This window comes from Salmo salar, chromosome ssa24, assembly GCF_905237065.1.
Source record: "Salmo salar chromosome ssa24, Ssal_v3.1, whole genome shotgun sequence".
NCBI classification, from domain to species: Eukaryota; Metazoa; Chordata; class Actinopteri; order Salmoniformes; family Salmonidae; genus Salmo; species Salmo salar.
In genome coordinates, this window is record NC_059465.1 from 41,519,270 (window position 1) to 41,543,060 (window position 23,791).

General features: G+C 44.2%; 2 protein-coding genes and 1 non-coding gene across 3 annotated transcripts; 1 reads left to right on the forward strand and 2 right to left on the reverse strand.

Annotated features, from left to right (window-relative positions):
• Positions 1-517: 517 nt before the first annotated feature.
• On the reverse strand, positions 518-2,250 carry LOC106585882 (uncharacterized). The gene is made up of 3 exons (XR_006761772.1): positions 2,063-2,250; positions 1,536-1,659; positions 518-649 (listed from the first exon to the last, which is right to left on the reverse strand). It is a non-coding gene; the product is annotated as an uncharacterized protein (transcript).
• An 8,465-nt stretch (positions 2,251-10,715) lies between these two features.
• ube2l3b (ubiquitin-conjugating enzyme E2L 3b) lies at positions 10,716-16,568 on the forward strand. Its single transcript, XM_014172600.2, has 4 exons — positions 10,716-10,785; positions 12,331-12,426; positions 14,191-14,377; positions 16,197-16,568. The coding sequence occupies exons 1-4, from the start codon at positions 10,759-10,761 to the stop codon at positions 16,349-16,351; spliced, it is 465 nt and encodes a 154-aa protein (XP_014028075.1). The 5' UTR covers positions 10,716-10,758; the 3' UTR covers positions 16,352-16,568.
• Positions 16,569-19,654: 3,086 nt separating this feature from the next.
• LOC123730428 (carbohydrate deacetylase) lies at positions 19,655-21,944 on the reverse strand. The gene is made up of 2 exons (XM_045707114.1): positions 21,320-21,944; positions 19,655-20,998 (listed from the first exon to the last, which is right to left on the reverse strand). Exons 1-2 carry the CDS (start codon positions 21,580-21,582, stop codon positions 20,647-20,649), a joined length of 615 nt encoding a protein of 204 aa, XP_045563070.1. The 5' UTR covers positions 21,583-21,944; the 3' UTR covers positions 19,655-20,646.
• Positions 21,945-23,791: the final 1,847 nt, after the last annotated feature.

Below are 23,791 nucleotides of genomic sequence, written 5' to 3' on the forward strand. Positions count from 1 at the left end.
TTTCTCTCATCCACCCACCAAACCATATTAACAAATTGTACAACTTGAATATAACATTTTACAAAACCAATCTAACACAGCTCTCAATATATTGATGGGAAATGGTTTTGCTATGATATGAATTTACAGTATGCACTGTTCACAAGGGTTTCTTGTGCAGTATTTTGTAAAACTCTTTGGTCTACTATAGTATCTAGTACCACTCTTCAGTTAAAAAAAGGTTGAATGTCTCCTCTCCTAGTCTTACTCTGCTGTGGTCGTCATGTGAGGGAGACAGGCACCAGATAGGACAGATATTAAAATAGAGAATCTTGAAATGTTGAGTTGTGAGTGAAAACACTGCAGCAGATTCCTTTAATAAAACAGATACGATTTTTTAAAATAAAAAATAAGAAAACAAAAACAAATACATATATGCAGTTCAGCCAAACTATGAGCCTAAATGAAGAGAGACAAGCACAGGAAAGTAGGATATTCTTTCATTTGTTACGTGTGTGAACATAGAGTAACAACTAACCTGATTTACTCCTGAAGTGAGTTAGCTCTCCGGAGGGAAATGGTTCGCTCCAGACGTTTCACGTAGTCTGCCACCCACTTGCTCTCTGTGGGATGGGGCGAGCACAGTCTCACCCCTGTCTTGGTGATAAACCTGAAGGGATACGATTTACATATAGATCCGTATCCAAGATAATCATCAATATCCACAACAATATCAGACAGCGATTGCCAAAATGTGCTCCAGGCACCACCTAGTGAGATCAGTGAGCCACTGATGGAGAACAGAATCTGGCAGGCCTCCAAACTGCCTAGGAGTGTAAGACAAGACCTGGAACTAGCCTTTAACTAGCCTGTGGTTTCTAAAACTAGGGATTGTAATACACTTGGAATCGTGCTCTTGTATGCTTATAACATGTGTCATATCATGTTTATAACAGTTCTATTCAGCCTGAAAATGCAATGAGATGCTAAGTAGCCTACATATAATGGGAGAGATGCTAAGTAGCCTTCATATAGTGGAAGATATGCTAAGTAGCCTACATATAGTGGGAGAGATGCTAAGTAGCCTACATATTGAAGGGAGAGATGCTAAGTAGCCTTCATATAGTGGAACATATGCTAAGTAGCCTACATATGGTGGGAGAGATGCTAAGTAGCCTACATATAGTGGAAGATATGCTAAGTAGCCTACATATAGTGGAAGATATGCTAAGTAGCCTACATATAGTGGGAGAGATGCTAAGTAGCCTACATATAATGGGAGAGATGCTAAGTAGCCTACATATAATGGGAGAGATGCATAGTAGCCTACATATAGTGGGAGAGATGCTAAGTAGCCTACATATAATGGGAGAGATGCATAGTAGCCTACATATAGTGGGAGAGATGCTAAGTAGCCTACATATAGTGGAAGATATACTAAGTAGCTTACATATAGTGGGAGAGATGCTAAGTAGCCTTCATATAGTGGAAGATATGCTAAGTAGCCTACATATAGTGGGAGAGAAGTCATTTGTTTTAGAGAGGAAGACACTCACACAGTGGCATCGATGTCACAGCCTCTGTCTGTGGTCTGCAGCAGGTAGGAGACCATCTTAAAGTGGCGAGGGAAACGGATGTCAGTGGTTGACAGACAGCAGTCCACGGGTACCTCTGAGAATGCTGCAGGAGAGAGAGACAGAGAGAGAAGGGGGTGAGAATGGTCAAAGAAGAGATAGAGGATGAAAAAAAACATGGCCCAAGAGAGAGAGAGAGAGAGGGAGACAGAAAGACAGAGAGAGACAGAGAAAGAGAGAGAGAGAGAGAAACAGAGAGAAAGACAGAGAGAGAGAGAGAAAGAGAGAGAGAGAGAGAGAGAGAGAGAGAGAGAGAGAGAGAGAGAGAGAGAGAGGCCAATATGAGTGATCCAGGCTCTACTTGTGTAACTACCCCAGGCTGGTGCAACTTTCTAAGTCAATCACTGCAGAGGAATGTTTCCTGAGGACTCTTCTGTGTGTGTGTGTGTGTGTGTGTGTGTGTGTGTGTGTGTGTGTGTGTGTGTGTGTTTTCTCTCTGTGTCTTTTACCTGCTGCGTAGCCCAAGCAGATTGTTGCAATGAAGAGAAGAACTGCCATATTACTGCTTTGAGCGCTGTGCTTCAGCGAGAGGATGACAGAGAGTCTGAGGATGACAGAGAGTCTGAGGATGAGAGAGAGTCTGTGGATGAGAGAGATTGTGAGAATGCTGAGAGGATGAGAGAGTGGGAGAATGCTGAGAGGTACAGGTGTATTTATACACCTGACTGTCTCTTTCAGTTTCAATATGACTTGGAACAAAGTGAAAGTCTCCGCCTGAGTCCCGTAAATTCACCTTAATCTTTGTATTTTTTCTCTCTCTCTCTCTCTCTCTCTCTCTCTCTCTCTCTCTCTCTCTCTCTCTCTCTCTCTCTCTCTCTCTCTCTCTCTCTCTCTCTCTCTCTCTCTCTCTCTCTCTCTCTCTCTCCCGCCATCTCTCTCTCTCCTTCCTTCTCTCTGTCTCCCTACTTATTTCTCTTGGTCTCCCTCCATTCTTCCTTATCTGTCTTTCTCTCTATTTCCTTGTCTGTCAATCAATCTCGCCTACCTCTGTAACGGTGGCAGATCATTGCAGCTTACGGTATCTGTTTTTTGGTATTTCTTATCAAATGAGATGTTCAATTATCCATGCAAGGTTGTGTGTGCCCTCAGGCTGTCTATCTACATATGCCAGTCATTGAAGATAGAGGTCTGTCTTTCTACTACTGAAACTCCCTGGTTGGTTGACTACAGAGGAACAGAGAGGGAAGGGGACATGCAAGTGATGCAACATTCCAACGAAGACTGTGGGACGAAATTATTTCGCAGTAGGACTTCCTGTCAGTAGGTTTGTTTGGCATACATTTTAAGTGAAATATCTGAGACTCAGCGCAATTCTGTTACTGTGGAATGGCCCGTATGAGAGCTATGAGGGACTTAACAGTTATAGTGTCAACATGTTTTGAACATACTGGAAAACCCCTCCATAGTATCAGGAAGTTACAACATGACAGCTGTTCATTGCAGGGTCAAGTGCACAGAGGTCATTGGCTGGGAGACTTTGTAGTCCACAGGAATAGTCAGCCAAATATGAAGAAATTTACAAAGATAACTTTTTCTCACTTCCTTGTCTGTCTTAAGTCTCTTAACATGTAATTTTGGTGGACACTAAAGTGAATTGACACTAAAATTACAGTTGGTAGTTGCATGTAAACTGCAACAATCTGTAATTGGGGTGGCAGGTAGCCTAGTGGTTAGAGCGTTGGGCCAGTAACCGAAAGGTTGGTGGATTGAATTCCCGAGCTGACAAGGTAAAAATATGTCGTTCTGCCACTGAACAAGGCAGTTAACCCACTGTTCCTAGGTGGTCATTGTAAATAACAATTTGTTCTTAACTGACTTGCCTAGTTAAATGTAAAAAATGACAGTAACTGGTTCACACAGAGCAAACTACTTCATTTCCAAGATCTTCTCCCATGGGTTGATGATACACACACATACACACACACACATACACACACACACATACACACACATACACACACACACACACATACACACACACACACACACATACACACACACACACACATACACACACACACACACACACACACACACACATACACACACACACACACACACCTTAATGGCAGTTTTCAGAAGGCCATTCATGTTCCTGTGCTGAAGATTGGCCCAAACATGCCCCATGATATTTGTGCCACTCAACTGAGGAGATATTAAGCTGTTGTCTTCAAACAGGCAGAGACTAAATAAAAGGACAACATAAATTATAATCCCTGCCATAGCCACAGCGATTTTTGAAGCTTCACGTGAGAATGACAAACGAGTACAGGGATGTCTGACCTAAATTGTAGACAGGTTGTAACAGCTTTGACACGTGAAGTGAGATGATAGAACACAGACAGTGATGTTGCTGAATGGTCTGCTGGTAATGAACCATGGTAACATAACTTTAGACAGGAAGAAGGGATTGCGTTAAGTAAACATTTGGGTGTGGTGGTGAAGATGGTGAGGGTTAATTATTGTATGTAGACACACAGACACACACACGCGCGCACACACGCGCGCACACACTACACACACACACACACACACACACACACACACACACACACACACACACAAACACACAAACACAAATACACACACACAAACACAAATACACACGCAAACACACACAAACACACACAAACACACACAAACACAACACACAAACACAAACACACAAAGCAGAATGGCTCACAGCTTTCACATGGTTCTTCATTAGAGGTTCTTGGGGGGATGGGGGGGGGGTCGAGGTGAGGAGGGGGAGTTATGTAAGATACTCTTTGAAGAGGTTTCAGGTGCTTTGGGAAGATGGGCTGGGACACTGCTGTCCTATGGGGGATGTATATGTAGAGGATACTGGCTTCCTGAGCCCAGGTGCAGTTGCTCTCCAACCAGAAAAGCTTTTCTAGGTCAGTGGTATTGACGGTGCTTCTTGTTGTGGTGCTCCTCTCTGGGCAGAATTTCCACTCTCTCGTATACAGTGCATTCGGGAAAGTATTCAGACCCCTTTACTTTTTCTACATTCAATTGATTGGACATGATTTGTAAAGGCACACAACTATCTATATAAGGTCCCACAGATGACAGTGCATGTCAGAGCAAAAACCAAGTCATGAGGTCGAAAGAATTGTCCGCAGATCTCCGAAACAGGATTGTGTCGAGGCACAGCTCTGGGGAAGGGTACCAAAACACTTCTGCAGCATTGAACGTCCTCAAGAACACAGTGGCCTCCATCATTTTTAAATGGAAGAAGATTGGAAGCACCAAGACTCTTCCTAGAGCTGGCCGCCGGCCAAACTGAGCAATCGGGGAAGAAGGGCCTTGGTCAAGGAGGTGACCAAGAACCCGATGGTCACTCTGACAGAGCTCTAGAGTTCCTCTGTGGAGATGGGAGAACCTTCCAGAAGGACAACTATCTCAGCATTCCACCAATCAGGCCTTTATGGTAGAGTGGCCTGATGGAAACCACTCCTCAGTAAAAGGCACATGACAGCCCGCTTGGATTTGCCAAAAGGCACCTAAAGGACTCTCAGACAATGAGAAACAAGATTCTCTGGTCTAATGAAACCAAGATTGAACTCTTTGGCATGAATGTCAAGCGTCACATCTGGAGGAAACCTGGTAGCATCCCTACTTGCCCGAGCCTCCCCAGCTTCTCCTTCACCCAAATCCAGATCGCAGATGTTCTGAAAGAGCTGCAAAACCTGGACCCGTAAAAATCAGCTGGGCTAGACAATCTGGACCCTCTCTTTCTAAAATTATCCGCCACCATTGTTGCAACCCCTATTACCAGTCTGTTCAACCTCTCTTTCATTTCGTCCGAGATCCCTAAAGATTGGAAAGCTGCCGCGGTCATCCCCCTCTTCAAAGGGGGTGACACTCTAGACCCAAACTGTTACAGACCTATATCTATCCTGCCCTTCTAAAGTCTTTGAAAGCCAAGTTAATAAACAGATCACTGACCATTTCAAATCTCACCGTACCTTCTCCTCTGTGCAATCCAGTTTCCGAGCTGGTCACGGGTGCACCTCAGCCACGCTCAAGGTACTAAACGATATCATAACCGCCATCGATAAAAGACAGTACTGTGCAGCCGTCTTCATCGACCTGGCCAAGGCTTTCGACTCCGTCAATCACCGTATTCTTATCGGTAGACTCAATAGCCTTGGTTTCTCAAATGACTGCCTCGCCTGGTTCACCAACTACTTCGCAGACAGAGTTCAGTGTGTAAAATTGGAGGGCCTGTTGTCCTCTGGCAGTCTCTATGGGGGTACCACAGGGTTCAATTCTTGGACCGACTCTTTTCGCTGTATATATCAACGATGTCGCTCTTGCTGCGGGTGATTCCCTGATCCACCTCTAGGCAGACGACACCATTCTGTATACATCTGGCCCTTCTTTGGACACTGTGTTAACTAACCTCCAAACGAGCTTCAATGCAATACAACACTCCTTCCGTGGCCTCCAACTGCTCTTAAACGCTAGTAAAACCAAATGCTTGCATTTGAACCGCTCGCTGCCCGCACCCGCCCGCCTGACTAGCATCACTATTCTGGACGGTTCTGACCTAGAATACGTGGACAACTACAAATACCTAGGTGTCTGGCTAGACTGTAAACTCTCCTTCCAGACTCATATCAAACATCTCCAATCCAAAATCAAATCTAAAATCGGCTTCCTATTTCGCAACAAAGCCTCCTTCACTCACGCCGCCAAACTTACCCTAGTAAAACTGACTATCCTACCGATTCTCGACTTCGGCGATGTCATCTACAAAATACCTTCCAATACTCTACTCAGCAAATTGGATGTAGTCTATCACAGTGCCATCCGTTTTGTTACCAAAGCGCCTTATACCACCCACCACTGCGACCTGTATGCTCTAGTTGGCTGGCCCTCGCTACATATTCGTCGCCAGACCCACTGGCTCCAGGTCATCTATAAGTCTATGCTAGGTAAAGCTCCGCCTTATCTCAGCTCACTGGTCACGATAACAACACCCACCCGTAGCACGCGCTCCAGCAGGTATATCTCACTGGTCAGCCCCAAAGTTAACATCTCCTTTGGCCGCCTTTCCTTCCAGTTCTCTGCCTCCACTGACTGGAACGAATTGCAAAAATCACTGAAACTGGAGACTTACATTTCCCTCACTAACTTTAAACATCAGCTATCTGAGCAGCTAACAGATCGCTGCAGCTGTACATTTACACATACATTTGTAAAAAAAAATCTCTAGAAACATGTTCTTGCTTTGTCATTATGGGGTATTGTGTTTAGATTGATGAGGGAGGGGAAATATATATACTAGCATTATATTGTGTATTTGTGTGATAAGGCTTAATAGGAATACAACATATAGTTCTTTATTTTTAAATATCACTTTAAGCTGTTTCCCAAGAAACAGGTGTAAATGTAGAATAGAAGTGAAACAAACCTATCCTTGATAAAGATTTTCATTGATAGTGTCTGTCTGTCTGTCTGCTTGTCTGTCTATCGGCCTGCCTACCTGTCTGTCTGCCCTCCTACCTACCTACCTACCTACCTACCTACCTACCTACCTACCTACCTACCTGTCTGTCTGTCTGCTATCCTATCTACCTACCTGTCTGTCTGTCTGCTTGTCTGTCTATCGGCCTGCCTACCTGTCTGTCTGCCCTTCTACCTACCTACCTACCTACCTACCTACCTACCTACCTGTCTGTCTGTCTGTCTGTCTGTCTGTCTGTCTGTCTGTCTGTCTGTCTGTCTGTCTGTCTGTCTGTCTGTCTGTCTGTCTGTCTGTCTGTCTGTCTGTCTGTCTGTCTGTCTGTCAATGTTTTTACCCCCTGTACTGACAGCATATTCACCACATTCTATTCTAATAGGTCACAACCCTGAGCCAAGCCACTTCAAATTCCCCTCTGACTGTTTTATGGTGGGAATCACTAACTACTTCAGTCTAAAATGATTCTCTAAAGAAGGCCAAGGGAAATTCTCATTGTCCTCTTTTATTTAAAACGACAACCATAAACATCCAAAGAAACAAACATCACACGCTTGCATGGTCACAAACACACAGCCAGTCTCTGTGCAGAAATCCCCTCCGGTGGCAATGAGGGCATTAGATTGGTCTTGCATCTTGGTATCTTATCAGTATGCCAGACATGCCCACTGTTTATGGAAGTAGAGAGTCTGTTATCACCCCTTACTGGCATCAACAGACACAGATACCAGACCTGGTTCAAAAACATGATGTGAAATCTAGAATTAGAATCCATTACAGCCATTCCAGTTCTATGCCTCTCACTGCAGCCTCTTTGACCTAGAAAGTGTACTCTCTCTCTCTTCTGTAGAATTCTGAGATTGGCTTGATGATGAAATAATTTATCTAGGACAGTGGTGGGCAACTGGCGGCCCGCGGCACCCCTTTTGTTTTTAGGAACTCAGTCGGGGTATCAATTTACTCTTGAGTTAGAATAATAAAATATGCCATTTCGAAATTTGGTTGTGCATCAACTGTCACTCAATTTGCCAATGTCAGCTACATGACTAACTTTTTGGAAAAGTTAGTCTAGCGCCAGATATCTAAACTTGTAGCAAGCATGGTCAAATTACTGACCGGGATGGGGCCCATAGATCCTCACTTATCATATTGAAAACGTTTGCCTCCACCCTGTGGCAAAATGTGTAGAATATCAGGAAATTAGCAATTGTGGCTCAATCAATAGATCTTTATTGTCCCAGGAAGGGCCATTCTTATGCAGCGTAAAATGACACGGCCATTTTGAATGGAATTATTGAGTCTCAGAGGCAGACATGGCTGATGAAGTAAAATGGAGAAAGAGGTGAAGTCTCTCTGGCGTTTTTATGCAGAAATCACTCTTGTTTTCTATCATTGCTTATGTCTGTTGTTTTACTGGTACACTTAGAGTCATCTGCTGCTCATCATGCTCGGGCTAGTCCCAGCCAAGGAATGCTAAGTGACGGGAAAGAGAAAGTTTCAACTGGAGCCAACTGGCATCACATCACAAAGCAAACCATTTTTGACTATTGTTTATCGTATCACAATCCTATTGGTGGCCCTCAGTAAAGGCTGTTTAAAATGCCACTCTCATGATAAGAGAAAAAAACATGTTCAAAAATTGTATAATACTATTATTATATTATAAACAACAGAAAACCTTTTTATTCAACATGCGTAAGGCTATGTTTGATGAATCTGATGAGTGATGACACGTTTATGATATCGCTGCAGGGCAAAGGAGAAGAGTACTGTTTTGCCTTGTGTAAACCTGTGATCATACAATTGCCAGCACTGCCTATCAGTGGTGGAGAAAGTACCCAATTGTCATACTTGAGTAAAAGTAAAGATACCTTAATAGAAAGTTACTCAAGGTAAAATACAACTTGAGTAAAAGTCTAAAGGTATTTGTTTTTAAATGTAGTTAAGTATCAAAAGTAAAAGTAATTTAAAATTCCTTATATTAAGCAAACCAGACGGCACAATTTTCTTGTTTCTTTAATTTATGGATAGCCAGGGGTACACTCCAACCCTCAGAGATCACTTACAAATGAAGCATTTGTGTTTAGTTAGTCCGCCAGATCAGAGGCAGTAGGGATGACCAGGGATGTTCTCTTGATAAGTGTGTGAATTGAACCATTTTTCTGTCCTGCATAGCATTCAAAATGTAAGGAGTACTTTTAGGTGTCAGGGAAAATGTATGGAGTAAAAAGTACATTCTTTTCTTTAGGAATGTAGGGAAGTAAAAGTAAAAGTTGTCAAAATAAAAATAGTCAAATGAACTACAGATACCCCAAAAAAACTACTTAAGTGTTACTTGAAAGTATTTTTACTTAAGTACTTTATACCCCTGCCGCCTTTGCACCAACATTGAGGTCAGTATTTTAGTGGCTCCCAAAGTATGCACTGGCACACTCCCTCAGACACTGCTTACAACAGCAAAATGCTTGAAATCCATGACAGGGAGTGGGAGAGGGGTGTAGAATCTGAATTTAGCCTACGACCCCAGTACAATTATTATTGCAGTATTATGGGACCACTGCTGCCATCTAGTGGTTAAATCTACCAGGCTTGGAAAAGCAGCTCCTATATAGTTTAGGGAGTTATCGCTTGTACTTTAAAACACTACAGCAATATCTAGTGGTCATTCGTTGTGTTCTGCTACGTATACAGACAGTGGGTTGAGGTGTCTGTTGAGTGATTTGATTTTAAACTAAGGGAAAGGGGGATACCTAGTCAGTTGTACAACTGAATGCATTCAACTGAAATGTAACCCAACCCCTCTGAATCAGAGGTGCGGGGGGCTGCCATAATCGACATTCACGTCTTCGGCGCCCGGGGGAACAGTAAGAACAGCATCGGGTGGTTGTGATAGCACGACGCAGAGGGGTAGAAAGGAAATATTTCATCCATTGACAAAACACTCGCTAGTGGCTAGCTTACAATGGTCGGTCCATAGGCTACGCTACGGGTTGAACAGTCGGACAACTACAGCCATCTCAAACAAATGATGACTTTGAATATATCCGATTTCCATAAACATAATTTGAGATGCCTGTATTTGTCTGTCACATTCAAATGTCACACACACGCATACACACACACACATACATACACGATTAATTATGTAGGGCTGCAGGTAGTCTAGTGGTTAGTTAACCCACTGTTCCTAGGCCGTCGTTGTAACTAAGAATGTGTTCATAACTGACTTGCCTAGTTAAAAAAAAATTAAATCTGAACCTGACGCACCTTTTTCATTTGATACTATAAATACAAGTCCATTCAATGAATATGCTTAATTGGTATAGTAGCCAACTGGAGAGTTTTGAGCTGTTTATATTGGCAACACTGCAGTGTACAATAAGGGTATTTCAGAATCAAGGCTTTTGAGTAATCAATGCCAGACAATAAATGAAACACTTCTGGTAGCTTCTAAAACCTTTGTTGGTTTTAATGTTTACAAATCTGCAATCAAAAACAGAAAAAAAATAAGTGGACTGGACTCTTTAGTATTTTAAAATGAGTCATGTAACACACGATAAAGACAATAAATATTGTTGGGGGTCATTTGTCCCAAACTTTTTTATTGCCTTTTTGGAACTGCGACCCCAAGACAAGTCGCCGCGTTGTATTCTGGGAACACACAGTAGATGCAAGATGGCGGCGAGCAGGAGACTGCACAAGGTAAATATCATGATAACTCTATTTTCATATATCTAGCAATTAAAAAAAGTCTGAATGGTCTAGCTAAGGGCTTGGTCATTATTCAGTACGACTCGGTTACGATATGTTATTGTTGTCCTAAATTGTATTTGGTCCAGAAGTGTTGAAGTCCCGCTAAAGGCGAGAAGGCTCTCTCTTTCGGAAGCTAGGCCAGCAAGCAGGTTAGGAAAAGCACCGGCAGGCCAGAGAAGATTGAGACACCGGGTTTTGGGGATCAGCAGGGAAGCTAGACTGCGACGTTGCTTACTCATGCTTGATATTGACACCAATCTCCGAAACTGTACAAACAACATTTACACCGATCAATTTCTGTGTATCACAACCGTGCGATGGTTACTGTCGTAGTTAGTTAGCTATTTCCGTTACGGAGCTGTATTCGCTGGGTTTTTTATGGCTACTTTAGATTAGCTAGATAGCTAGTAGTTGCCCAACTAACTAAATGGGGACATGATGTTTCGCTTTATTTGTGACTCACACGATGCACAACCTCATTGTCCCGATGTTTAAAGGGTTAAAAATAACATTGAAACCTATCAATGTATGTTTATCACAACCTTGCGATGGCTAGTACTACAGCGTAGTTCGTTATTTCCGTTACAGAGCTGTCTACGCTGGTTGCTACTTTAGGTTAGCTAACGTTAGCTAGTAGCTACCCAAATTGCCTCACCTACATGGGAAATGATGTTTCGCTTATTTTGTGACTCACACGAAGCACAACCTCACTGTCCTAATGTTTTAAAGGGTTTACTAGAATGGGCTTGGTCATCATTCAGTACAACTCAGTCACTGTCTTATTATCGTCCTAAACTGCACCATGACATGAGTCAATGAATCAAGTTACCCGGTTTATACATGCGACTTATCCAGAGCTTAGCTAGGTAACTAGCAAACAGTAAGCATTAAATCAATTGCCAAGAAAATGCAATCATCTTGGGTTTTGTAACCGCCTGGGTACCACTCCAGTTGTATAGATAGAGCCATAGCTGGCTATCTATCTATCAAGATACACGAAGTCATTGTAGAAAACTGCACCGTGACATGAGTCAATTATTTCATGAGGTCATCTCGGTTTGCAGCAGGAAACAAAACCTAAACTCATACACTATTATTAGATATACAAAAAGTATATCTAATAAACAATCAGCCGCTAGCTAACTGAATTCTGTGGCCCAAACAAAACATTCATTATTAGTATGTTGTCTGTCCAGACAGTAACATGAGGAGCACACAATTCTGTCTGGGTTTCAGTTTTGTTTACAATTACAAGACAAGTCAATACCAGATGAGCCGTCATTCACTGACATAGATGCCTCACAAGCAGCCACCTCTCTATTTTGTCTATTTATCTATCTCTCTACCTATTACTTGATTGACATCAGACTCATTGTAGTGAATTCAGAGGGTAACCCAGCCACAGTCCTTGGAAGGATTGTACATTACCATCAACAGAGTCGTTGGAGGGGCCTTAACATATCATGATGTTTCTCTCTCTCTCTCCTCTTTCAGGAACTTGAAGAGATTCGCAAGTCTGGAATGAAAAACTTCCGAAACATTCAAGTGGATGAATCCAACATATTGACCTGGCAAGGTCTTATTGTCCCTGTAAGTGTTCTTATTCTCATCAATTCTCTCATGAAGGCTATTACATCCCAGTCGTCTCTCTGTTCTGGTTCTAGAAGGACTATTACATCACAGACGTCTCTATGTTCTGGTTCTAGAAGGACTATTACATCACAGACGTCTCTATGTTCTGGTTCTAGAAGGACTATTACATCACAGACGTCTCTATGTTCTGGTTCTAGAAGGACTATTACATCACAGACGTCTCTATGTTCTGGTTCTAGAAGGACTATTACATCACAGAAGTCTCTATGTTCTGGTTCTAGAAGGACTATTACATCACAGACGTCTCTATGTTCTGGTTCTAGAAGGACTATTACATCACAGACGTCTCTATGTTCTGGTTCTAGAAGGACTATTACATCACAGAAGTCTCTATGTTCTGGTTCTAGAAGGACTATTACATCACAGACGTCTATGTTCTGGTTCTAGAAGGACTATTACATCACAGAAGTCTCTATGTTCTGGTTCTAGAAGGACTATTACATCACAGACGTCTCTATGTTCTGGTTCTAGAAGGACTATTACATCACAGAAGTCTCTATGTTCTGGTTCTAGAAGGACTATTACATCACAGACGTCTCTATGTTCTGGTTCTAGAAGGACTATTACATCACAGACGTCTCTATGTTCTGGTTCTAGAAGGACTATTACATCACAGAAGTCTCTATGTTCTGGTTCTAGAAGGACTATTACATCACAGACGTCTCTATGTTCTGGTTCTAGAAGGACTATTACATCACAGACGTCTCTATGTTCTGGTTCTAGAAGGACTATTACATCACAGAAGTCTCTATGTTCTGGTTCTAGAAGGACTATTACATCACAGACGTCTCTATGTTCTGGTTCTAGAAGGACTATTACATCACAGAAGTCTCTATGTTCTGGTTCTAGAAGGACTATTACATCACAGACGTCTCTATGTTCTGGTTCTAGAAGGACTATTACATCACAGACGTCTCTATGTTCTGGTTCTAGAAGGACTATTACATCACAGACGTCTCTATGTTCTGGTTCTAGAAGGACTATTACATCACAGACGTCTCTATGTTCTGGTTCTAGAAGGACTATTACATCACAGACGTCTCTATGTTCTGGTTCTAGAAGGACTATTACATCACAGACGTCTCTATGTTCTGGTTCTAGAAGGACTATTACATCACAGACGTCTCTCTGTTCTGGTTCTAGAAGGACTATTACATCACAGACGTCTCTATGTTCTGGTTCTAGAAGGACTATTACATCACAGACGTCTCTATGTTCTGGTTCTAGAAGGACTATTACATCACAGAAGTCTCTATGTTCTGGTTCTAGAAGGACTATTACATCACAGACGTCTCTATGTTCTGGTTCTAGAAGGACTATTACATCACAGACGTCTCTATGTTCTGGTTCTAGAAGGACTATTACATCACAGACGTCTCTATGTTCTGGTTCTAGAAGGACTATTACATCACAGACGTCTCTATGTTCTGGTTCTAGAAGGACTATTACATCACAGACGTCTCTATGTTCTGGTTCTAGAAGGACTATTACATCACAGACGTCTCTATGTTCTGGTTCTAGAAGGACTATTACATCACAGACGTCTCTATGTTCTGGTTCTAGAAGGACTATTACATCACAGAAGTCTCTATGTTCTAGAAGGACTGTTACATGTATTAAATGTCATAGGAGATGCTCCTTGGATATGGTCATTGTTGCTCTAACTAACCATGGTTTATTTTCTACACATTACTCCTCCAGGACAACGCTCCTTATGACAAGGGAGCTTTCAGGATTGAATTAATCTTCCCCGCCGAGTACCCCTTCAAGCCCCCCAAGATCACGTTCAAGACGAAGATCTACCACCCCAACATCGACGAGAAGGGACAGGTGTGTCTGCCTGTCATTAGCGCAGAGAACTGGAAACCAGCTACCAAAACTGACCAAGGTGGGTCTCTCACACACACACACACACACACACACCGCTATAATTTGCATATAATGTATATTATGCTGCAATACTTACATTATTATTATTTTTTTATAGCTTTTTTTAACTAGGCAAGTCAGTTAAGAACAAATTCTTATTTGCAATGACAGCCTACTGAGGAACAGTGGATTAACTGCCTGATTTTTACATTGTCAGCTCAGGGATTCGGTCCAGCAACCTTTCGGTTACTGTCCCAATGCTCTAACCACTTGACTACCTGCCACCCCAAATGATACACTGACACAATACACTGACCACTGCCATGAAACCCTACCACTGCCATGATACCCTGGCATGATACCCTGACGCTGGGGATGATACGCTGGGGATGATACCCTGACACTGGGCATGATACCATGGCATGATACCCTGACACTGGGCATGATACCATGGCATGATACCCTGACACTGGGCGTGATACCATGGCATGATACCCTGACGCTGGGCGTGATACCATGGCGTGATACCCTGACGCTGGGCATGATACCATGGCATGATCCCCTGACGCTGGGCACGATACCATGGCATGATACCATGGCACGATACCCTGACGCTGGGCACGATACCCTGATGCTGGGCATGATACCATGGCACGATACCCTGACGCTGGGCATGATACCATGGCACGATACCCTGACGCTGGGCATGATACCATGGCACGATACCCTGACGCTGGGCACGATACCCTGACACTGGGCATGATACCATGGCATGATACCCTGACGCTGGGCATGATACCATGGCATGATACCCTGACGATGGGCACGATACCATGGCATGATACCCTGACGCTGGGCGTGATACCATGGCGTGATACCCTGACGCTGGGCATGATACCATGGCATGATCCCCTGACGCTGGGCACGATACCATGGCATGATACCATGGCACGATACCCTGACGCTGGGCACGATACCCTGATGCTGGGCATGATACCATGGCACGATACCCTGACGCTGGGCATGATACCATGGCACGATACCCTGACGCTGGGCATGATACCATGGCACGATACCCTGACGCTGGGCACGATACCCTGACACTGGGCATGATACCATGGCATGATACCCTGACGCTGGGCATGATACCATGGCATGATACCCTGACGATGGGCACGATACCCTGACACTGGGCACGATACCATGGCATGATACTCTGACACTGTGCATGATACCATGGCATGATACCCTGACACTGGGCATGATACCATGGCACGATACCCTGACACTGGGCACGATACCCTGACGCTGGGCACGATACCCTGACGCTGGGCACGATACCATGGCATGATACCCTGACGCTGGGCACGATACCATGGCATGATACCCTGACGCTGGGCACGATACCATGGCATGATACGCTGGGCATGATACCCTGACGCTGGGCATGATACCATGGCATGACACGCTGGGCATGATACCCTGACGCTGGGCATGATACCATGACGCTGGGCATGATACCCTGACGCTGGGCACGATACCATGGCATGATACCCTGACCCTGGACAGTAGAACCTGATCAAATGACTGAAGTGAAAGAGAAAAGGAACTTAACAGGAGGACACATGAATCAGTCAAGTATTCTACTTCAATGTCATGACTCATTTTCCTTTGTGTGTCACTTTAATTGTTTAACTTTCTGTTGAAGTAGTAATTACTTCTTTAGTCAAAAATAATCTGTTCATTCTGCACTGATTCAGTTTCTGCAATGTCATGATTGGCTGTTTGTCTTATCTATTCTGCAGTAATTCATGACTGACTGTTTGTCTATTCTGCAGTAATTCAATCCCTGATTGCATTGGTGAACGACCCCCAGCCAGAGCACCCCCTGAGGGCAGACCTAGCAGAAGAATACTCAAAGGACCGGAAAAAATTCTTTAAGAACGCAGAAGAGTTTACAAAGAAACATGGAGAAAAGAGACCAATGGACTGATTACCTGACCAGTGTGTAGCCCTCTCTCTCCTCCTCCCTTCTCTCTGTACCTTCCTCCTCTCTCTCCTCCTCCCTTCTCTCTGTACCTTCCTCCTCTCTCTCCTCCTCCCTTCTCTCTGTACCTTCCCCCTCTCTCTCCTCCTCCCTTCTCTCTGTACCTTCCCCCCCTCTCTCCCTTCTCTCTGTACCTTCCCCCTCTCTCTCCCTTCTCTCTGTACCTTCCCCCTCTCTCTCCCTTCTCTCTGTACCTTCCCCCTCTCTCTCCCTTCTCTCTGTACCTTCCCCCCCCTCTCTCTCCCTTCTCTCTGTACCTTCCCCCCCTCTCTCCCTTCTCTCTGTACCTTCCCCCCCTCTCTCCCTTCTCTCTGTACCTTCCCCCCTCTCTCCCTTCTCTCTGTACCTTCCCCCTCTCTCTCCCTTCTCTCTGTACCTTCCCCCCATCTCCTCCATTCTCTCTGTACCTTCCCCCCCATCTCCTCCATTCTTCCCCACACACACATCATCCTAGCAGCCCAGGAGCAGCCCTAGCCTCACCTCAGCGTGTGGCTGCAGCCTCACCTCTCCCATCTACGCAGGACTCTGGATCAGACCGGTTTCTCCTCCTCCTCCTCGCGATAGCTCGATACCGTTACTAACTTTATACTATTTTCTTAAATTAAAATATGAAAAATGAAAAAGACAAGAAAAAAATAAATGGTTAGAACTTCCATGTTAAATATGGAGAACTAAGGAGGGAATAAAATAGAAGGAAATGGGGGGGGGGTCTGTTTTTAAGTTTTGCTGTTTGTAAAAAAAAAAAGAAAAAGAAATCTAGGAAAAACAAGAGATCACTGCTTGAGTATTGTAGACCTTTCTCCTGACTTCTGGAAGGAGATCTTTCTGACAGAGGGAAAAGTTGTGGTTATCCTTTACTTTCTTTGTTCTGTTCTCTAGTCTCATCTTGTTCTGTCAACCCTAAATGACATGTCTTACTAAAAAAAATACGACAACTCTTTCTCTCATAGCTTGCTAGGCCCTGGAAGTGTGTGCTGAAATGTTTTCCCTTTGACTTCTCTGCTTCTGGAGTTGCACTGTATTCTGTGGAACAAGCCCTCTCTGTTGTCCTTCCCCTCAGCTTGAAGCCAGCCCACTGAGCAGACAGACACAAAATGGCCACCGATAATACGCTAATATTTTCATGAATTACAAGTGCAATTGACTGGAGATGATCATCGTTCACACTCCCCTTCACCAGTCCAAAATGTTTGAAAAATGCCCCTCTTTGCATTAGATGTTCTGAGACTTCCTTCTGATTAGTTTTTTTGCTTTATAGGCAGAAGTGCCATTCAGACTAAAAACATCTCCCTCTGTGTTATAATGCGATTGTATACCCCACCCGCAGGTTCTACCGTTCCTACCATGCTGTGTTTCTTGAGTTTTAACTCTTCTCCTATACACATTAGATACCAGTTTTCCATCTGGAGACAGTGGGAAGTGGAAATAGTAGTGACACCGTACAGTTTGTTTCCTGTAAAAGGCTCTGCAGGGTCAATCCAATGTCTGCAGTGGCCGCGCAGCATTTACTCAGATACGGCCTCTGAAGCCAGGGCATGTATACTTCTTACGCAGAGCTGTTGTCAAGGAAGTGGGTTTGTGTTTATACAGGACCTCCCACCCCCACCTAATATATCAACCAATCATGTCAATGCGGAGCTATAAGGAGTCCTCCACACTGTTGCAACATTTGGGTGGCGCACGGTGATGCGGTATGGAGCTCAATTTGGCCTCTGTGTGGCTCCACAATTGCATCATACCCTCCTTCTTACAGCGCCTCCGACCACATTTTAGAATCAAGAATAAATTGGCTTTAAGTCTACTCTCCAGTCCGCTCGTGGTCACACACAAAATCAGAACTACACCTCCTTTCTCTCTCTACATAAAAAAAACAATCTTAGCACCGCAAACCAAATCTCATGTCATCGCGAGAGACTAACATAAATATATACAAATCGGTGGCCGATATATCCACTGGAACAAGGGACTTAGTGAACTGTCAGGCTTGGTCGGGCCAATGCCAGGGGAGTAAAGACTGGGTTGAGTCCAAAATGGCACCCTATTCCTTACATAGTGTTATACTTTTGACCCGAACCATGGTCATAAGTAGTGCGCTATATTGGGAATAAGATGCTATTTCAAACACAGACTGGGTTAACGCACAGAGACGGTGGTCCTTTATATTGAGCTGGGAGAGGGCTGTCTCTCTAATTGTCTGTCTGCCAGTAGGGTGTAAACAGGACAGGGACTGGAGCAGTGTAACAGCTTTTTGACTCGGTCCAATGTTTCATAATAAAGATGGCTAACCATTTGGTCTCGTTGTCTGGGTGAATGGATGCTTTGGGAGTGGGATTACATATCGTTTTACAGGGACAGTGCCAGTTTTAACCAGCCGGCTCATTTTCAACTGCAGTCCCTGCCAGGATATACTGTAGATGTGAAGGGGAAAGGCAAGAGTGACACCACTCGCAGCAACAGATAACGAGTGAATTCTCCGGTCTGAGTAAATATGTTTGGATTCAGGATCTAGACGTGAAGCAGAAAGTTTTTGGTAAAAATGACACCAAGCAAAGATATTCAGCTTTAGATTTACGAGTGAAATCTCCATGATAGTATGGTCTGTCTATTTCACATCCAGAAACAATGGACATAGCACAAAGTTGGAGCTTACATTAACATCAGTGGCCCGAAGAGGCAAACAAGATGTATGGTGTGTAGCAACACAACCTGCCACTGGAGTGCGCCATACTCAACTCAATATGACACCATCTAGTTCAGCTTCTATATCTAACTTTTTTTTATTAAATAACACAAACCTGTGCCAAATACCAGGTGAAACTTTTCAGCGGTGAGTAGCTCTAGGTGAGTAGCTCTAGCTTGCTTCGTAGGATAGCCCCCCCCCCCCCAGCTGCTTCTGCGTAACCCCAAAGTCTCTGACAGGACTTGAGTGTAGCTCTATGACTCAGTTTGAAGTTACTTTGAGTTTATTCATATTGGGTGCATTGACTTCACTTACGTTGCTTTTTGGTTGGAAAAACTATTTTCATATACTGTGATTCAAAGTGATTAAGGGGTTACTCGTGACCAACCAAGTAAATGAAGAAGAAAAAAAACTTTGTCAGTTGACCCAAACGGAATAAGCATTGCTACTACCGAGTCCCTACTCACCTTTTAGTAACCTCTTTCCCCCCACAGTAGCAGATGAGTCCTGTAACGCTTCAAAACGTAGGAAACCCTCATTTCAAACCAAAATACTTCATGCAAGAAGAATGAGGTTTTCTGTCACCTTTCATTTATTCATACAGCCATTATAGTCAGTTGGGCATCTCAGCCCATTCTGCTGCTTGTGATATCCTAACAACATCATTCAATAAATAGTGTGACACAAATTAAGAAAAATATACAGGATTGTTATTTTTAAAACGAGGACATTAAAAGACCTAGATAGACTACATGCAAATGTTTAAAATATAATATGCTATAAGCAGGCCCTATTTGGGCTGCGTTCTTTTGGCAGTTACTCTTCTGTTGACTCCTTCTTGTGTGATCAGCTGATTTGAGGTTAGCTTTGGGATGAGAGAGAGCATAGTGATTTTTGTGCTTGTCTCTCTCACCTGAGATGATTGGAAAACAACTGCCTAGTCTGTAATAAAACACAGTCAAAAATAGGATTGTGCTTCACAGAAAATAGTGGCGGCCGCCTGGTGGCTTGGAGGTAAGGTTGCACCAATGAAAGAGCAGCAGAGGAGTCCAATTCCAATATCTACACAAGCTTACCACTCAGAATAAAGCAATGTATTAAAAATGTGTTCTAAATACTCAGAACAAAGCCGTAAGAGGGGGCTGTTGGGAGGAGCTATAGGAGGACGGGCTCATTGTAATGGTTGGAATGGAATTAATGGAACGGTATCGAACACAAACATATAGAATCCACGTTTGATTCCGTTCTATTCCAGCCATTACAATGAGCCCGTCCTCCTATAGCTCCTCCCACCAGCCTCGGGAAGCCATGAATTGGATAGATAGTGTAGCAGTAAGTGTGGATATTGGAACGTGACCCCTGAGTGAGGGACTCCGAGGTAGGATCACAAAACTTTCCCAAAATGCTCTGTGTTTTTCAGAAATCCCAGTTGGAGAATTCTGGGAATAAGCAGCGAGTGAATCTTCAAACCTGTAATTATTCAATTGAGATTTATGAAACACCAGATAAAAGTTTTGGGAATTGAACAACCCTACCCCTGAGCGCGAGGAGTGTAGGGACCTCAGAGGTCCCTGAAGGCACAGAGTTGGACTCTCTCCTGGGTGTAGAAGGCCAGTAGGGCTGGGTCCTTCAGGGTGGTCAACTCCTGCTGCCTGTCAGCCGACTGGGAGAAGTCGTCCGGCCCCTCCCCACACCCGCCCTCCTGGGGGTGGCTGGGGTACCCAGGGTGCACCATGAGCTCTGCCGTCAGCACGGGCCGCTCCGTGGTGTTTGTCCTGTTTTTACTTTCACCCCCAGGGGGCGACAGTGAGAGACCCAGGTCTAGTTCCATGGCATGGCTGAAGGCTCGTCTGAGGTTGGGGACTGACATGTTGTGACCCATGGTGGTCAAACCTAGATAGACATCAGGCCATCTGGGAGAGAGAGAGAGGGGGGGGGAGAGACAGAAGAAGAAGAAGGTCATTTTCAGCTCAAGGAAATAGCTCAGTTTAAACTTTTAACCGTACCTGAGAGAAACAAAAACACTATCTTCTCTCACTGCATGATTGAAATCGCCCAGGACGACTGAGACAAACAGGAAAATAATATCACTTTATGTGCCTTAAGGTAATCTTCAAGTGTTTAGTCTTAAAGGAACCTCTCTAATACTGTACCGGGATATACTGTAAACAGAATGGATTATGAAGACATTCCCATGACATTCACTACTACAGGGATTTCAGTGTGTCTCCTACCTGATGCCATGTCGTCTGAACACGGGGATAGACTCCAGCGCATCCTTCTCTACCTGCATGTAGAAGTCTCTGAGGACAGGGGACAGCCAGGGACACGAGTGTAGACCCCGCTCCACAGGAACACGTGTGTAGGAGATCCCACAGTCAGACAGCACCTGGGCAAACACCTCACACACCTCTGACACACACGCCATGTTATTGTCACCACCGTTGCCACCATGTTGTGTTGCTACCATGTTGTTGTCATGTGGTGTTGCCACCATGTTGTGTTTCTACCATGTTGTTGTCATGTGGCGTTGCCACCATGTTGTTGTCATGTGGCGTTGCTACCATGTTGTTGTCATGTGGTGTTGCTACCATGTTGTGTTTCTACCATGTTGTTGTCATGTGGTGTTGCCACCATGTTGTTGTCATGTGTTGTTGCCACCATGTTGTTGTCATGTGGCGTTGCTACCATGTTGTTGTCATGTGGCGTTGCTACCATGTTGTTGTCATGTGGCGTTGCTACCATGTTGTTGTCATGTGGTGTTGCTACCATGTTGTGTTTCTACCATGTTGTTGTCATGTGGTGTTGCCACCATGTTGTTGTCATGTGTTGTTGCCACCATGTTGTTGTCATGTGGCGTTGCCACCATGTTGTTGTCATGTGGCGTTGCCACCATGTTGTTGTCATGTGGCGTTGCCACCATGTTGTTGTCATGTGTTGTTGCCACCATGTTGTTGTCATGTGGTGTTGCTACCATGTTGTGTTGCTACCATGTTGTTGTCATGTGGTGTTGCCACCATGTTGTGTTGCCACCATGTTGTTGTCATGTGGCGTTGCTACCATGTTGTTGTCATGTGGTGTTGCTACCATGTTGTGTTTCTACCATGTTGTTGTCATGTGGTGTTGCCACCATGTTGTTGTCATGTGTTGTTGCCACCATGTTGTTGTCATGTGGCATTGCTACCATGTTGTTGTCATGTGGTGTTGCTACCATGTTGTGTTTCTACCATGTTGTTGTCATGTGGTGTTGCCACCATGTTGTTGTCATGTGTTGTTGCCACCATGTTGTTGTCATGTGGCGTTGCCACCATGTTGTTGTCATGTGGCGTTGCCACCATGTTGTTGTCATGTGGCGTTGCCACCATGTTGTTGTCATGTGTTGTTGCTACCATGTGGCGTTGCCACCATGTTGTTGTCATGTGGCGTTGCCACCATGTTGTTGTCATGTGGCGTTGCCACCATGTTGTTGTCATGTGGCGTTGCCACCATGTTGTTGTCATGTGGTGTTGCTACCATGTTGTGTTTCTACCATGTTGTTGTCATGTGGTGTTGCCACCATGTTGTTGTCATGTGTTGTTGCCACCATGTTGTTGTCATGTGGCGTTGCTACCATGTTGTTGTCATGTGGCGTTGCTACCATGTTGTGTTTCTACCATGTTGTTGTCATGTGGTGTTGCCACCATGTTGTTGTCATGTGTTGTTGCCACCATGTTGTTGTCATGTGGCGTTGCTACCATGTTGTTGTCATGTGGCGTTGCTACCATGTTGTTGTCATGTGGTGTTGCTACCATGTTGTGTTTCTACCATGTTGTTGTCATGTGGTGTTGCCACCATGTTGTTGTCATGTGTTGTTGCCACCATGTTGTTGTCATGTGGCGTTGCCACCATGTTGTTGTCATGTGGCGTTGCCACCATGTTGTTGTCATGTGGCGTTGCCACCATGTTGTTGTCATGTGGTGTTGCTACCATGTTGTGTTGCTACCATGTTGTTGTCATGTGGTGTTGCCACCATGTTGTGTTGCCACCATGTTGTTGTCATGTGGCGTTGCTACCATGTTGTTGTCATGTGGTGTTGCTACCATGTTGTGTTTCTACCATGTTGTTGTCATGTGGTGTTGCCACCATGTTGTTGTCATGTGTTGTTGCCACCATGTTGTTGTCATGTGGCATTGCTACCATGTTGTTGTCATGTGGTGTTGCTACCATGTTGTGTTTCTACCATGTTGTTGTCATGTGGTGTTGCCACCATGTTGTTGTCATGTGTTGTTGCCACCATGTTGTTGTCATGTGGCGTTGCCACCATGTTGTTGTCATGTGGCGTTGCCACCATGTTGTTGTCATGTGGCGTTGCCACCATGTTGTTGTCATGTGTTGTTGCTACCATGTGGCGTTGCCACCATGTTGTTGTCATGTGGCGTTGCCACCATGTTGTTGTCATGTGGCGTTGCCACCATGTTGTTGTCATGTGGTGTTGCTACCATGTTGTGTTTCTACCATGTTGTTGTCATGTGTTGTTGCCACCATGTTGTTGTCATGTGGCGTTGCCACCATGTTGTTGTCATGTGGCGTTGCCACCATGTTGTTGTCATGTGGTGTTGCTACCATGTTGTGTTTCTACCATGTTGTTGTCATGTGGTGTTGCCACCATGTTGTTGTCATGTGTTGTTGCCACCATGTTGTTGTCATGTGTTGTTGCCACCATGTTG